This window comes from Oncorhynchus nerka, linkage group LG27 (genome assembly GCF_034236695.1).
Source record: "Oncorhynchus nerka isolate Pitt River linkage group LG27, Oner_Uvic_2.0, whole genome shotgun sequence".
Lineage (NCBI taxonomy): Eukaryota > Metazoa > Chordata > Actinopteri > Salmoniformes > Salmonidae > Oncorhynchus > Oncorhynchus nerka.
The window spans coordinates 68,474,986-68,489,305 of record NC_088422.1 but is presented as its reverse complement, the minus strand read 5'-3'; the positions used below and the strand labels follow the sequence as shown (position 1 = coordinate 68,489,305).

Below are 14,320 nucleotides of genomic sequence, written 5' to 3'. Positions count from 1 at the left end.
TCTGTGTTCTTGGGTCCGGGACTAATAGGTGCCTTAGCCGTTGCCCAACATTCATGTGTTTATATCGGGACATAGGAACCGTCTTCATGGCTTTAGCAGAGCTGCATGTTCTCTCTAGGTGCTGGGGGCAAACAGGTGCTTCACTTCACTATTCATACTGTGGAAAAACAGCAGGGCCCTGTTTTTAGTACTCATCCAGAGTGAGAGCAGGAGAGTGACGTTCTTCGTGTGGTGTTGTATGTGTTAAAAACTTACAGCCCACGAGAAATGATTGATTGTACTTGAAACCTTTGGCAGCTTTGGATTATTTTCCTATTTCCACCCAGGTTTTAATGGTCGTCTTTACAAGCTATGCTCACCACAGCCCAGTTAGTTTCACGAGTTGTGAGATGTTGAGCCCAAACTACTCTTGTACGTTCAGTCAAAAGCAGACAGTCAGCAGGTCTGAACGTTTGGCTGGTCAGCGCTTCAGTGTAAGCTGTTGAAAGAGTCTACTCCTCAGCCTCTTACTGTCAAAATATTCCCTCGTGTCTGCAGAAATTGCCGGCTGGCGTGAGCCAGTTTGCCTACACCTGTGTCCAGGACCATCCTATTTGGACCAATCAGCAGTTCTGGGAGGCCACATTCTACAGTGAGGTCCAGAACCAGATCCGAGCCCTGTACCTCACTGCCCCTGAAGACAAACTAGGAATCACTGCCAGGTTAAAGGTAAACGAATGAGAGGTTTCAAAGCCAAATAATGGTTGTTTTTCTATCACCTTTTTTAGCCCCGTTTGCAGAATGACACTTAACAAGCACATATCTTTCTCTCCCCTCAGGAGCAAGGTCCCCTGCCCCCGGCGGCCCCCAGCGCCTTGGAGCGCACGGCCATGGACCTGGCGGCGGAGCAGCTGCGCGCCTGGCCCTGCCTCAGCAAGGAGAAGCAGCAGGAGCTGGTGAAGAACGAGGAGAGCACGGTGTTCAGCCAGGCCATCCACTACGCCAGCCTCCTGGTCTACCTGCTGGTCCCCCTGGACACCAGCAAGAACAAGCTGCTCAGAGCCAACCCCGTCGCTGACTGGGAGAGCGGCAGCAACAGCATCGTCACCAACAGGCGAGCAGAGCAGCTAGTTGCGCCTCACTGCACCTCACTGATATTCAGTCAGTTAAGTCTGACACCTAACTATTCCCCACAGCTATATCAACAGTTATTTTGGCACAGCACACAAGCGCATGGCCCTCGAGTGAAATGCGCTTGATCGGAAAAATAACTAAAATGTAAGGCTGTTATCTTGGATGATAGCGCTCTTGCTTGGGGAGTATTTTGTACTTTGTAATAAGGTGACGATAAGTGTGTGGGCGGACATGACGTTACCGTGTACATGATCGCCTCTAAAACGGATCAGTGTACAGCACCTCCTCAGCCATATCCTGCCCACTCCCACGTCCATCCCGTTGGCTGTCCTATCACCTGCTAAAGTTTCAGCCTCAGCTCTGCTAGGGTGGTTAACACTCAGCCTGTCTTTGGGGGTGACCTCCACTCAGCCAACAGAAACAAAGATTGGGATTTCCAGTGCTCTGTGCTAAGAGTAATGTGATGTGTACCAAGTTTAGAAAGTCTGCACGTGTGCCTTTTCTCAGAAATGGAGAAGAGTCTGCCAAAGCCATAGCTCCAGTTTCTCTCACTTTCACTTTCTGTATGCACTGCTGCTACACGGTAGCCCCCTAGCTAGTCCCCTCTGACGCGTATTACTGGAGATTTTAGGCCCTTTGAATTGTTTACATGGAGAATGTTGAAGCCTTTTGTTCTTGTTTTGCCGCTGGTTTCATGAGTGGGAGTGGGAGTGGGGGGCGCTGCTGTTTATTTGGTCGTTATTTTCTCTATTTTGGTTCTTGCCCCAGACCTGTTTCTGGATCTCATCTGTGTGTTTTGTAAACCCCGCTGGACGTTACATCACCGTCCCATGTGAAAAGTGTCCAAGAGACCGCGTGAGCGGTCCTGGCATCACAGCTGACCTCTCGCCAGACTGCCATGCTCACAGACCTCAGACGCACTATATCGTCATGTGGATCTCTGGGAAAACTTCAAGCATCCCTCTCTGCAGCCTGTTCTATTCTCATGCCATTAATGAAGACTAAAGTCTGGCTAAATGTGTGTTTGCAGTATTGCAGGCAGTATGGCGGAGAGCTTTGACACAGAGAGTGGCTTTGAGGACTCTGAGAACAGCGACGTGGCCAACTCTGTGGTACGGTTCATCGCCCGCTTCATTGACAAGGTGTGCACCGAGAGTGGCGTCAGCCAGGACCACATCAAGAGTTTGCATAGCATGATCCCAGGTACCGTACGACCCACAATCAACCTCAAAACTACCAAACACAACGTCAATTAAACCCAAATACACCTCTATCCCGGAGCGCTGTAGCTAGCACCGTGACCTCTGACTTCAGTAGCAAACTCCCGCTGTCCTAATTCTGTCAGCTTTATCACTTAACCCTGTATTTGTGCGTCTGACTTTCTCACTCATCATTATTTACGATTGATTCAGGATTATCCGTAATCATGGTAGACTCCACATTAATGTGTTTAGAAACATTTATATTCTTATTTACAATAAAAGTAACTCAAAAATGACACTACATCATTTACAATTTATATTGGGCACAAGATCGTCTGAAACACAACCAAAACAAACAGCAAATGCATCCAACAACTTTGTAGAGTCACAAGCTTGATTTAACAGTTCACCTGATAAGGATGAAAATACCCTCAAATTAAAGCTGACAGTCTGCACTTTAACCTCATAGTCATTGTATCATCCCAATACTTTTGTAGCTGACTGTAGGTGGTGGCCTTCAAATCTGTAAATATTGACTTCCTGGGGTTGTAATTAGGGGTGTACAAGCATGTGTTTATGTTTACCTGGGTTGGGTAACTTATGGATGTGTTTTTGTGTGTGCATGACATTGTGCTAACTAGTCATGACCTCTGACCCCAGGCATCGTGGCCATGCAGATGGAAACTCTGGAGGCGGTCCACAGGGAGAGCAGGAGACTGCCACCCATTCAGAAGGTAGGTGCTGCCCTGCACTGGGCCACCCATTCAGAAGGTAGGTGCTGCCCTGCACTGGGCCACCCATTCAGAAGGTAGGTGCTGCCCTGCACTGGGCCACCCATTCAGAAGGTAGGTGCTGCCCTGCACTGGGCCACTGAGTTCTCTGTCTGTCTGAATATAAATTTAGTTTATCAATCATGAATATTAGTACAATTAAACGGAAATGTCATCCAAAATGTTATCAATCTCATTAATGGAGTAATTTTGTTGTGCCTTTGAAGTAAACCTGTGTCCTTTAATAATGAAGTGGTGTCAGAACCCCTATTCTCCTGGAAGTGGTGTCAGAACCCCTATTCTCCTGGAAGTGGTGTCGGAACCCCTATTCTCCTGGAAGTGGTGTCGGAACCCCTATTCTCCTGGAAGTGGTGTCGGAACCCCTATTCTCCTGGAAGTGGTGTCGGAACCCCTATTCTCCTGGAAGTGGTGTCGGAACCCCTATTCTCCTGGAAGTGGTGTCGGAACCCCTATTCTCCTGGAAGTGGTGTCGGAACCCTATTCTCCTGGAAGTGGTGTCCCCTATTCTCCTGGAACCCTATTCTCCTGGAAGTGGTGTCGGAACCCCTATTCTCCTGGAAGTGGTGTCGGAACCCCTATTCTCCTGGAAGTGGTGTCGGAACCCCTATTCTCCTGGAAGTGGTGTCGGAACCTCTATTCTCCTGGAAGTGGTGTTCTGTAGCTGAAGTGCCTATGATTCCAGTAATGTTGCGGTCATCACTCATCAGCCATCAGACTGGGGTTCTTACAGTGATGCTGTTGTGCGCCTTATCACACTGCCAGCTCTTGATTAGGTCTCTCCCCCTGGTCGGCTCATTCCCAGGACACTGCGGGCCCAGTCAGGTCCAGTGTAATTGATTTGTATGTTTGTCTGGCAGGGCCTTGTCTGACATTCATAGCTGAGACCACGTTGCACACAGCTCTGCTGCCAGCAGCACATTCAATCCTGTGAACTCTGTAAACAAGTGCAGGAATGACCCTGGTGGGCCATCAGCACAGAGATTTATGACTGGAATTGGAGCTGTCCTTGCCTCTATGTGGAACCTGCTACTGCTTTGGCCCAAGGTTCAGGGGGAGGAGGAGGTAGCGCTGTTGGGTCTGTCGGGATTAAACAATCCGTTAAGGGAGCTGGACGTACTGGTGTACCTTGGGCACTCCAAGCTACAAGCAGTGAAAGGGTCACTGTGATAAGTTGCTATCGCTGGCGCTTATATCTCTGGCGGAGCTGGGTGGGTTGTCTAGTCTGTGTGTAGGGGTGATTACTTAGAGTTCCAGCTGGCAGCCTCATTGGGGTGCTGGGGGAGCAGTTGGGGCCTTTAACACACTGGCCCTGAGCCATCCAACATCAGCAGGACCATCCTCCTCTTATCTTTTGGCCAGACTAGCCCAGAACTCAACTGCACAGCCACTGGACTGGCTTGACCTTAGCATGGATGTCCCTTCAGGTTCCATGTATCACCCCCCACCCCACTCCCCTTCTGTGTGTAAAGGCTGTGCTCTGAGGGACCAGTGACACCATTCTGTTCCCCATGGAAGATATGAACACTGCACAGAACCATGACCTTCTGACATTTACTGTCTAGGCCCCCTCACACTAGAGTGCTCAACTTGGCTGCAGTTTGATGAGCTAGAGAGGCAGAGCATTTTTAGACCAGCTTCAGACCTGGCTCTGCTGGGGAGCTGAAGAGAAACCGACTTCCAACACAGTGGAATGGAGTTTGATTTACAGGTTGCTACGAAGCACCTCAAAGCAGATGTTCAGGCAGTTGTCAGTGCTCATTGACGAGGGGTTTGCTTTGGATCCTCCAGCATTTCTTGAAGCATGTAAATCAATATATTGTGGTAGTGTTTGGTAAGAGTTGTGTTAAATATATGTTGCGCAGACTACACTCAATGCATATATCAAAATGAACTAAATGAATTATTGTAGTTGTAGATAAATGTAAAGACTTGCATGTACCTAAGGACCAAATGATCAGTCTCCACGGAGCACATGCTTTGTTTTTCTTGGTAAAGCATCAGTGACTGTAGGTAGCTGTGTATAACACCTATATGATGCTGAGTGTGTGTGCAACACACTGTGTGTTGATGTGTTGCTTTTATGACATGATAATGATGTGTGTGTGTGATAGATTTCTGTTTTCGATATGCTCGGCTGTTGTTTAGGTGTGACGTGTGTTGATATCTATCCTTATCTAATGCACTGATATGTTGACGTTAGGGCTGTCCCCGACAACAACAAAAATGTTGGTCGACCGAAAGTCCTCTGTTTCAACTAATCTATTGGTCTACATTTTTAAACGTGTATTTTTCCATATATAGACACACCCTATGTGTTTGAATAAAATCAACTACAGTGCCTTGGGAAGATATTCAGACCCCTTTTCCCACATTTTGTTACGTTACAGCCCTATTCTCAAATGGATTCAATTGTATTTTTTTTCTCAATCTACACACAATACCCCATAATGACAAAGCAAAAACTTCTTATTTTTTCATGTTTGCTAATTTATATAAAATATTTAAAAAACTGCCATCACATTTACATAAGTATTCAGACCCTTTACTCTGTACTTTGCTGAAACACCTTTGACAGCGATTACAGCCTCAAGTCTTCTTGGGTATGACGCTACAAGCTTGGCATACCTGTTATTATTATTATTATTTTTTCACCTTTATTTAACCAGGTAGGCTAGTTGAAAACAAGTTCTCATTTACAACTGCGACCTGGCCAAGATAAAGCAAAGCAGTGTGACACAAACAACAACAACAGAGTCACACATGGAATAAACATACATGCTGTCAATAATACAGTAGAAAAAAGAAAAATCTATATACAGTGAGTAGCAGATGAGGTAAGATAAGGGAGGTAAGGCAATAAATAGGCCATGGTGGCGAAGTAATTACAATATAGCAATAAAACACTGGAATGGTAGATGTGCAGAAGATGAATGTGCAAATAGAGATACTGGGGTGCAAAGGAGCAAGATAAATAAATACAGTATGGGGATGAGGTAGTTGGATGGGCTACACATGGGCTACGTACAGGTGCAGTTATCTGTGAGTTGCTCTGACAGCTGGTGCTTAAAGCTAGTGAGGGAGATATGGGTCTCCTGCTTCAGTGATTTTTGCAGTTCGTTCCAGTCATTGGCAGCAGAGAACTGGAAGGAATGGTGTCCAAAGGAGGAATTGGCTTTGGGGGTGACCAGTGAGATATACCTGCTGGAGCATGTACTACGTGTGGGTGCTGCTATGGTGACCAGTGAGCTGAGATAAGGCAGGGCTTTACCTAGCAGAGACTTGTAGATGACCTGGAGCCTGTGGGTTTGGTGACGAGTATGAACCAACCAACGAGAGCATACAGGTCGCAGTGGTGGATAATATATGGGGCTTTGGTGACAAACCGGATGGCACTGTGATAGACTTTATCCAATTTGTTGAGTAGAGTGTTGGAGGCTATTTTATAGATGTCATCACCGAAGTCGAGAATCGGTAGGATGGTCAGTTTTACGAGGGTATGTTTGGCAGAATGAGTGAAGGATGCTTTGTTGCGAAATAGGTAGCCGATTCTAGATTTAATTTTGGATTGGAGATGCTTAATGTGAGTCTGGAACGAGAGTTTACAGTCTAGCCAGACACCTAGGTATTTATAGTTGTCCGCATATTTTAAGTCAGAACCGAGTAGTGATGCTGGATGGGCGGGGAGGTGCGGGCAGTGATCGGTTAAAGAGCATGCGTTTAGTTTTACTTGCATTTAAGAGCAGTTGGAGGCCACGGAAGGAGAGTTGTATGGCATTGAAGCTCGTCTGGAGGTTAACAGTGTCCAACGAAGGGCAAGAAGTATACAGAATGGTGTCTTCTGCGTAGAGGTGGATCAGAGAATCACCAGCAGCGATATCATTGATGTATACAGAGAAGAGAGTCGGCCCGGGAATTGAACCCTGTGGCACCCCCATAGAGACTGCAAGAGGTCTGGACAACAGGCCCTCCGATTTGGCACACTGAACTCTGTCAGAGAAGTAGTGGTGAACCAGGCGAGGCAATCATTTGAGAAACCATTGGTGTTGCTTCTGCCAATAAGAATGTGGTGATTGACAGAGTCGAAAGCCTTGGCCAGGTCGATGAATATGGCTGCACAGTTATGTCTCTTATCGATGTCAGTTATGATATCGTTTAGGACCTTGAGCGTGGCTGAGATGCACCCATGACCAGCTCTGAAACCAGATTGCATAGCAGAGAAGGTACGGTGGGATTCGAAATGGTCGGTAATCTGTTTGTTGACTTGGCTTTCGAAGACCTTAGAAAGGCAGGCTAGGATAGATATAGGTCTGTAGCAATTTGGGTCTAGAGTGTCTCCCCTTTGAAGAGGGGGATGACCGCGGCAGCTTTCCAATCTTTGGAGAATCTCAGACGATACAAAAGAGAGATTGAACAGGCTAGTAATAGGGGTTTCAACAATTTTGGCAGATCATTTTAAAAAGAGAGGGTCGAGATTGTCTAGCCCGGCTGATTTGTAGGGGGTCCAGGTTTTGCAGTTCTTTAAGAACATCCGCTCTCTGGATTTGGGTGAAAGAGAAATGGGGGAGGCTTGGGCGAGTTGCTGTGGGGAGTGCAGGGCTGTTGAACAGGGTAGGGGTAGCCAGGTGGAAAGCATGGCCAGCCGTAGAAAAATGCTTATTGAAATTCTCAATTATCTTGGATTTATCGGTGGTGACAGTGTTTCCTAGCCTCAGTGCAGTGGGCAGCTGGAAGGAGATGCTCTTCTTCTCCATGGACTTCAGTGTCCCAGAACTTTTTGAATTTGTGCTACAGGATGCAAATTTCTGCTTGATAAGCTATTATGGGGAAATGGTATTAGGGGAGTTTCTCCCATTCTTCTCTGCAGATCCCCTCAAGCTCTGTCAGGTTGGATGGGGAGTGTTGCTGCATAGCTATTTTCAGGTCTCTCCAAAGATGTTAGATTGGGTTCAAGTCCAGGCTCTGGCTGGGCCACTCAAGGACATTCAGAGACTTGTCCCGAAGCCCATGTGTTGTCTTGGCTATGTGCTTAGGGTCATTGTCCTGTTGGAAGGTGAACCTTCGCCCCAGTCTGAGGTGCTGAGCCATCTGGAGCAGGTTTTCATCAAGGATCTCTGTTCTATGCTCCGTTCATCTTTTCTTCGATCCTAACGAGGCTCCCAGTTGCTGCTGCTGAAAACATCCCCACAGCATGGTGCTGCCACTCAGGTTCCCCCAGACGTGACGCTTGGCATTCAGGCCAAAGAGTTCAATCTTGGTTTCATCAGACCAGAGCTTTGTTTCTCATGGTCTGAGTGTCTTTAGGTGCCTTTTGGGAAAACTTCAAGCAGGCTGTCATGTGCATTTTACTGATGAGCGGCTTCCGTCTTGCCACTCTACCATAAAGGCCTGATTGGTGGAATGCTGCAGAGATGGGAGAATATTCTAGAAGGACAACCATCTCCACAGAGGAACTGTAGAGCTCTATCAGAATGACCATCATGTTCTTGGTCATCTCCCTGACCAAGGCCCTTCTCCCCCTTTTGCTCAGTTTGGCTGGGCGGCCAGCTCTAGGAAGAGTCTTGGTGGTTCCAAACTTCTTCCATTTAAGAATTATGGAGACCTCTGGGTTCTTGAACCTTCAATGCTGCAGAAATGTTTTGGGACCCTTCCCCAGATCTGTACCTTGACACAATCCTGTCTGAGCTCTACGGACAATTCCTTCGACCTCATGGCTTGGTTTTTGCTCAAACATGCACTGTCAACTGTGGAACATTTATATAGACCGGTGTGTGCCTTTCCAAATCATATCCAATCAATTGAATTTACCACAGGTGGACTCCAATCAAGTTGTAGAAACATCAAGGATGATCAATGGGAAACGGGATGCACCTGAGCTCAATTTTGAGTTTCATAGAAAAAGGTCTGAATACTTATGTAAATAAGGCATTTCTGTTTTTTTATTTTTTATACATTTGCAAAACAATTTCAAAACTTGTTTTCACTTCATCATTATGGGGTATTGTGTGTAGATTGCTGAGAAAAATGTGTTATTTAATCCATTTTAGAATAAGGCTGTTATGTGTAAAAAGTCAAGGGGTTTGAAAAAGGCACTGTGTATGTACTGAGCTTTTCCGATGCTTGAAGCCCACTGTTTGATGAAATAAGTAAGACACAAATGAATTAAGGAAGCCCGATGGCTATGCTGTGTTCAAATGAACTGACAGTGATTGCCTGTGTGGCTGGTGCATGTTTTCTCTCTCTCCTCCCTGCTGCAGTGAACAGGCACCACAGCAAGCGTTTATCGCGCTGTCCGTGCTGAAGTTGCAACATAATCACAGCTATTTTGTTTATTTTTTGTTTCTGATTTGTTTGGGGGAAACATTCCCTATTCCCTCAATGCTTGCTCTCTTTACATGAAAAATGTATGCATCGCATGCACGTGACCAATAGTGCCTGACCTATAACCTATCATAATTACATCAATAAATTGGTTATAACAAACTCTTGAGTACCATAACACGCGGCGGTAAAATGGATCAGGAGGACGTGAAAAAAGCAACACGAAACGGGCAAATGTTTACTGGTTGCTCAGGAGGGAAAGGGGAAGTCTGATCTGTGGAAGACGTTTGACTTCGTTGAGCATTGTGTGCCAAACAGTTGCTGTTAAATTATATTGTAATCTTTCCTGACTATTTGGAACAGTGTAAACAACATTAAATAAGTGTACCAGAGACTATATATATATATATATATGCGCAAGGGCTGTTTCCTCGTCTCTGCTGCCTCCGCCACCATTGTTTTCAATCCCAATATGCTGGTTAACTGTGCTATTATGCACATAGGGAAAGGCGACCAATTCTATGCTGCACTGAAGATTGTTTCAGAACCGCGGACAGCGACCGTATACAATGAGGGAGAAAGCAAATTTGTATTAAAATATTTGATTTATTAGTGATGAACTATTTTTTTTACATACTATAACCATACGCAATTTCAGTATCACGTCTTAGAGTGATAGACGGTGCCATCCCCGTGGTCTCTGCAATGAATTAGTCCACTGAGACAGGCGTGAATCCAACAGGTGTCTTGTGCACCATAAAGAAAAGAAATTGCGACTGCTCGACTGAAGAAATCTCGTCGACCAACAGCCTATCGATCAGACAATCAACCAGTCGACTAAATGGGGTCAGCCCTAGTTGACATGCTTAAGTACATGGTGTGTGTGCAGGTATCTGTACATGCAGTGTTCTGGAGGAGTGTGTTTGACATGTGCATCCTTTGCCCCACCCAGCCTAAGATCCTGCGCCCAGCTCTGCTCCCTGGTGAAGAGTTTGTGTCGGAGGGTCTTAGAGTGGTCCTGGACTCTGATGGCAGAGAGGAGGCTACGGGGGGGATGCTCGGGGGACCGCACATCCTGCCAGCAGAGGGAGCCCTCTTCCTCACCTCCTACCGCATCATCTTCAAGGGCTCCCCACACGACCCACTAGGTAAATCATCCAGCTAGCATCTAATTATATCTGTCCCTCTTGAGATTACCCATAAGAAGCTGATAGTGCAGTTTGAGTTTCCCAATGTTGTGCACTATAAAGGGTATCATTTGAGATTAAGCCTGTTTTGAATGTGTTGTGTGGATGAGATACATTAGCATAGAAGTGTATGTTGACGTGTCCTGTGTGTCTGAGCAGTGGGGGAGCAGGCAGTGATCAGAAGCTTCCCAGTGTCCACCTTGACCAAAGAGAAGAAGATCAGCGTCCAGAACCAACTGCAGCAAAACATGCAGGAGGGACTGCAGCTCCGCTCAGCATCCTTCCAGGTAATCCACATACACAGCTACTCCTGTTGATGTGGATGATGATGAAGATACATTATTAAAGAGGTGATTATGATGCTTTGGGCTTTTCCGTTATTGACTTCATAGTGGATGGATCTGTCTCTGTTCGTGGATCTGTGAATCTGTCTCCGTTTGTTTGTATTCAAACAGCACTGGGACGATTTTGACATAACTTTGGTGAATGAAGCGTCTAGCCATAGAGATCCGGCATTTACAAAATTACACTGATTGGCCCAAGGCGGGAACTGTAGGAATTAGCTGAAATGTGTTGGTCACACATGGCGCTGCAGCATTCATGGGCGACTAAATGTTTACTGTTCCCTTGCCTCTCATTAAGTACACACAGTCCCATTTCTTAGATGCTAAATAGATGTTAACATAGTTTGTCCAAGTATGTGTGTTCTCTCCTTTTGCCCCAAACCATGTGGAAGATTGCCTGAACATGTACAACAGATTCACAGAGAACCCAGAATTACTGATCAGTTGTGACATTTGGAGAGATTAAAGGAATGCATATGCTACAGACTCTGCCCTATATCCAGCCTGATATCAATACATTTCTTGGAAGTTATATGAGTAACCTATGTTGAGTTTGATTTGAAGGGAAAAAAGGCAACCGTGCACATGTTTTTGGTCTTTCACAATTCATGTAGTGCTGTAAAGTTTTTATGGTTCATTCCTATCTTTTTAGTAACACGGACAATAAAACAGGCCTTTATGTGGGGAGGGGGTCACTTGGCCTGGCTGGGCCTGTGTGTGTGTGTGTGCGCGCGTGTGTGTGTTAGCGAGCAAGAGTGTGTGAGTGTGTGTTACTAAGCCTGGCCAGAGGGCTGTGTCTAAGTCTGGGGTGCATTATCAGGCCTTTATTGAGAGCTGCAGGCTGCTGGGGATCCACAGGAAAGCAGGCAGGAACTGGTGGGATGTTGGGGGAGGTATGGATGGGGAGAGGAGGGACTACTGGGTCAGGGCGGTCAATGAGAAGCGGACCTCACTCTGGAAAGACAGTCTGTGTGAAATATGTGAACATTCCGTACATTCTGTTTCCGATTTGCAATTAGTAGTATTTGCTTCCCTGCGAGGAAAAAAACAACAACATGCGAATAGAAATATGTCATCTTTTTGGGGCTTCACAGATGTGCATATCTGCCGAGACATTTTGATTTATGAATGCATTATTATTTTCCAGCCATTCCATGGAAAGCCATATGTTTAATATGGAGGTAATGAGCTCACAGGTTCCCTGATGCGTCCTGTGTCCCCTCCAGTTGATCAAGGTGGCGTTTGACGAGGAGGTGAGCTCAGAGATGGTGGAGGTCTTCAGGAAACATGTCCAGAGGATCCGCTACCCTCAGTCCATCTTCAGCACATTTGCCTTCGCCGCAGGCCAGACCGCTCCCCAACTCATCCTTCCCAAACAGAAGGAGAGGAACACAGGTTTCAGGTCAGTCCCACCTCTGTCTGAGTGGCGCATAGTGACGCAGGCCAGACAGCTCCCCAACTCATCCTTCCCAAACAGAAGGAGAGGAACACAGGTTTCAGGTCAGTCCCACATCTGTCTGAGTGGCGCACAGTGACGCAGGCCAGACCGCTCCCCAACTCATCCTTCCCAAACAGAAGGAGAGGAACACAGGTTTCAGGTCAGTCCCACCTCTGTCTGAGTGGCGCACAGTGACACACTCCAGTCAACTCGTCAATGTTCTGTTAACCTGTAGTGACGCCCAGCCCGTGAACGGGACCGTTATCATCATCTGACACTAATTAGCATAACGCAACGGACATAAATATTCCTATTCATGAAAATCACAAGTGAAATATATTGGAACACAGCTTAGCCTTTTGCTAATCACCCTGTCATCTCAGATTTTCAAAAGATGCTTTACAGCCAACGCTAGACAAGCATTTGTGTAAGTTTATCATAGCCTAGCATAGCATTATGCCTTGCTAGCAGCAGGCAAACTTGTCACGGAAATCAGAAAAGCAATCAAATTAAATAGTTTACCTTTGATGAACTTCGGATGTTTTCACTCACGAGACTCCCAGGTAGACAGCCAAATATTATTTTTGTAAGCGAAATAGCTCCGTTTGTTCTTCACATTTGGCTGAGAAATCGCCCGGAAATTGCGGTCACCACAACGCCGAAAAATATTCCAAATTAGCTCCATAATATCGACAGAAACATGGCAAACGTTGTTTAGAATCTATCCTCAAGGTGTTTTTCTAATATCTATTAGATAATATATCAGTCGGGACAATTCGTTTTTCACTCTGACCGATTGGAGTAATGGCTACCTCTGTATTTTACTTGGGAATCTCTCTCGGAGCCACCATGTGACCACTTACGCAATGTGGCTGCCTACGGCTATTCTTCAACAGAAATGCGTAAAACTACGTCACAATGCTGTAGACACCTTGGGGAATAGGTAGAAAGCGTAAGCTCGTTGATGGTACATTCACAGCTGAATAGGGACTCATTGGAACGCAGCGCTTTCAAAACCTGGGGCACTTCCGGATTGGATTTTTCTCAGGCTTTCGCCAGCAACATCAGTTCTGTTATACTCACAGACAATATCTTTACAGTTTTGGAAACATTAGTGTTTTCTATCCAAAGCTGTCAATTATATGCATATTCTAGCATCTTTTCCTGACAAAATATCCCGTTTAAAACGGGAACGGTTTTTTTTTTTTTCAAAAAATGAAAATACTGCCCCCTAACACCAAGAGGTTAAAGTTGTTTTGGATGGCAAATCCCATTATGTGTTTGAAAGGTTCCTGTAATACCTCCCACAACAGACTGTGTTGAGTAATCTTCCTTATCTGACGCTGGAATCAGACATGATAAATTATGTTATGGTCTCCTCTTTTTCCTCCTCCTCACAGGACGCTGTCCAAGACCATTGTGAAAGGAGCCAAGAGAGCTGGGATGATCACCATGGGCCGTCAGAGTCAGACCACGCTGAAAAAGAACGACCGAGGGAGTCGGATGACCTGGCACGAGGATGATGACATCTCAGGTAGGAGCAGACTGATGTTAAACTCCTATAAGGAAGAAGAGGGGGAGTTTTGACAAGCTGGTGTTTCATGAACGGTCACCTGACCTTGTCTCTCTCTCTGTGTGTGTGGGGGGCTCTGTGTGTCTCTTCCAGTGTCGGATGAGGGTGAGCCACCCCCCAGTAGCACGTTGAGGGCATCAGAGAAATCCACCATGGAGCAGCTGGTGGAGCGGGCGTGTTTCCGTGACTACCAGCGGCTGGGCCTGGGCACCGTCACAGCCAGCTCCTCCCGCTCTAAGACAGGAGAGCAGTTCAGAGTCACTGCAGTCAACAGACTCTACTCCCTCTGCCGCAGGTACACACAACGCACATACATTTCGTCATGTCAGATAAGACGTTGGCGCTCTGAGCAAT

General features: G+C 46.3%; 1 protein-coding gene across 1 annotated transcript in view; it reads left to right on the top strand.

The window, feature by feature from the left end:
• The window catches only part of LOC115112205 (myotubularin-related protein 13-like), a 168,004-nt gene that overhangs the window by 132,455 nt on the left and 21,229 nt on the right, over positions 1-14,320 (top strand). The window contains exons 18-26 of the mRNA XM_029639079.2: positions 538-708; positions 819-1,093; positions 2,144-2,316; positions 2,976-3,049; positions 10,377-10,572; positions 10,771-10,898; positions 12,182-12,357; positions 13,794-13,927; positions 14,060-14,261. Coding sequence (XP_029494939.2) covers positions 538-708; positions 819-1,093; positions 2,144-2,316; positions 2,976-3,049; positions 10,377-10,572; positions 10,771-10,898; positions 12,182-12,357; positions 13,794-13,927; positions 14,060-14,261 — 1,529 coding nt within the window. The remainder of the gene's footprint in view (positions 1-537; positions 709-818; positions 1,094-2,143; positions 2,317-2,975; positions 3,050-10,376; positions 10,573-10,770; positions 10,899-12,181; positions 12,358-13,793; positions 13,928-14,059; positions 14,262-14,320) is intronic.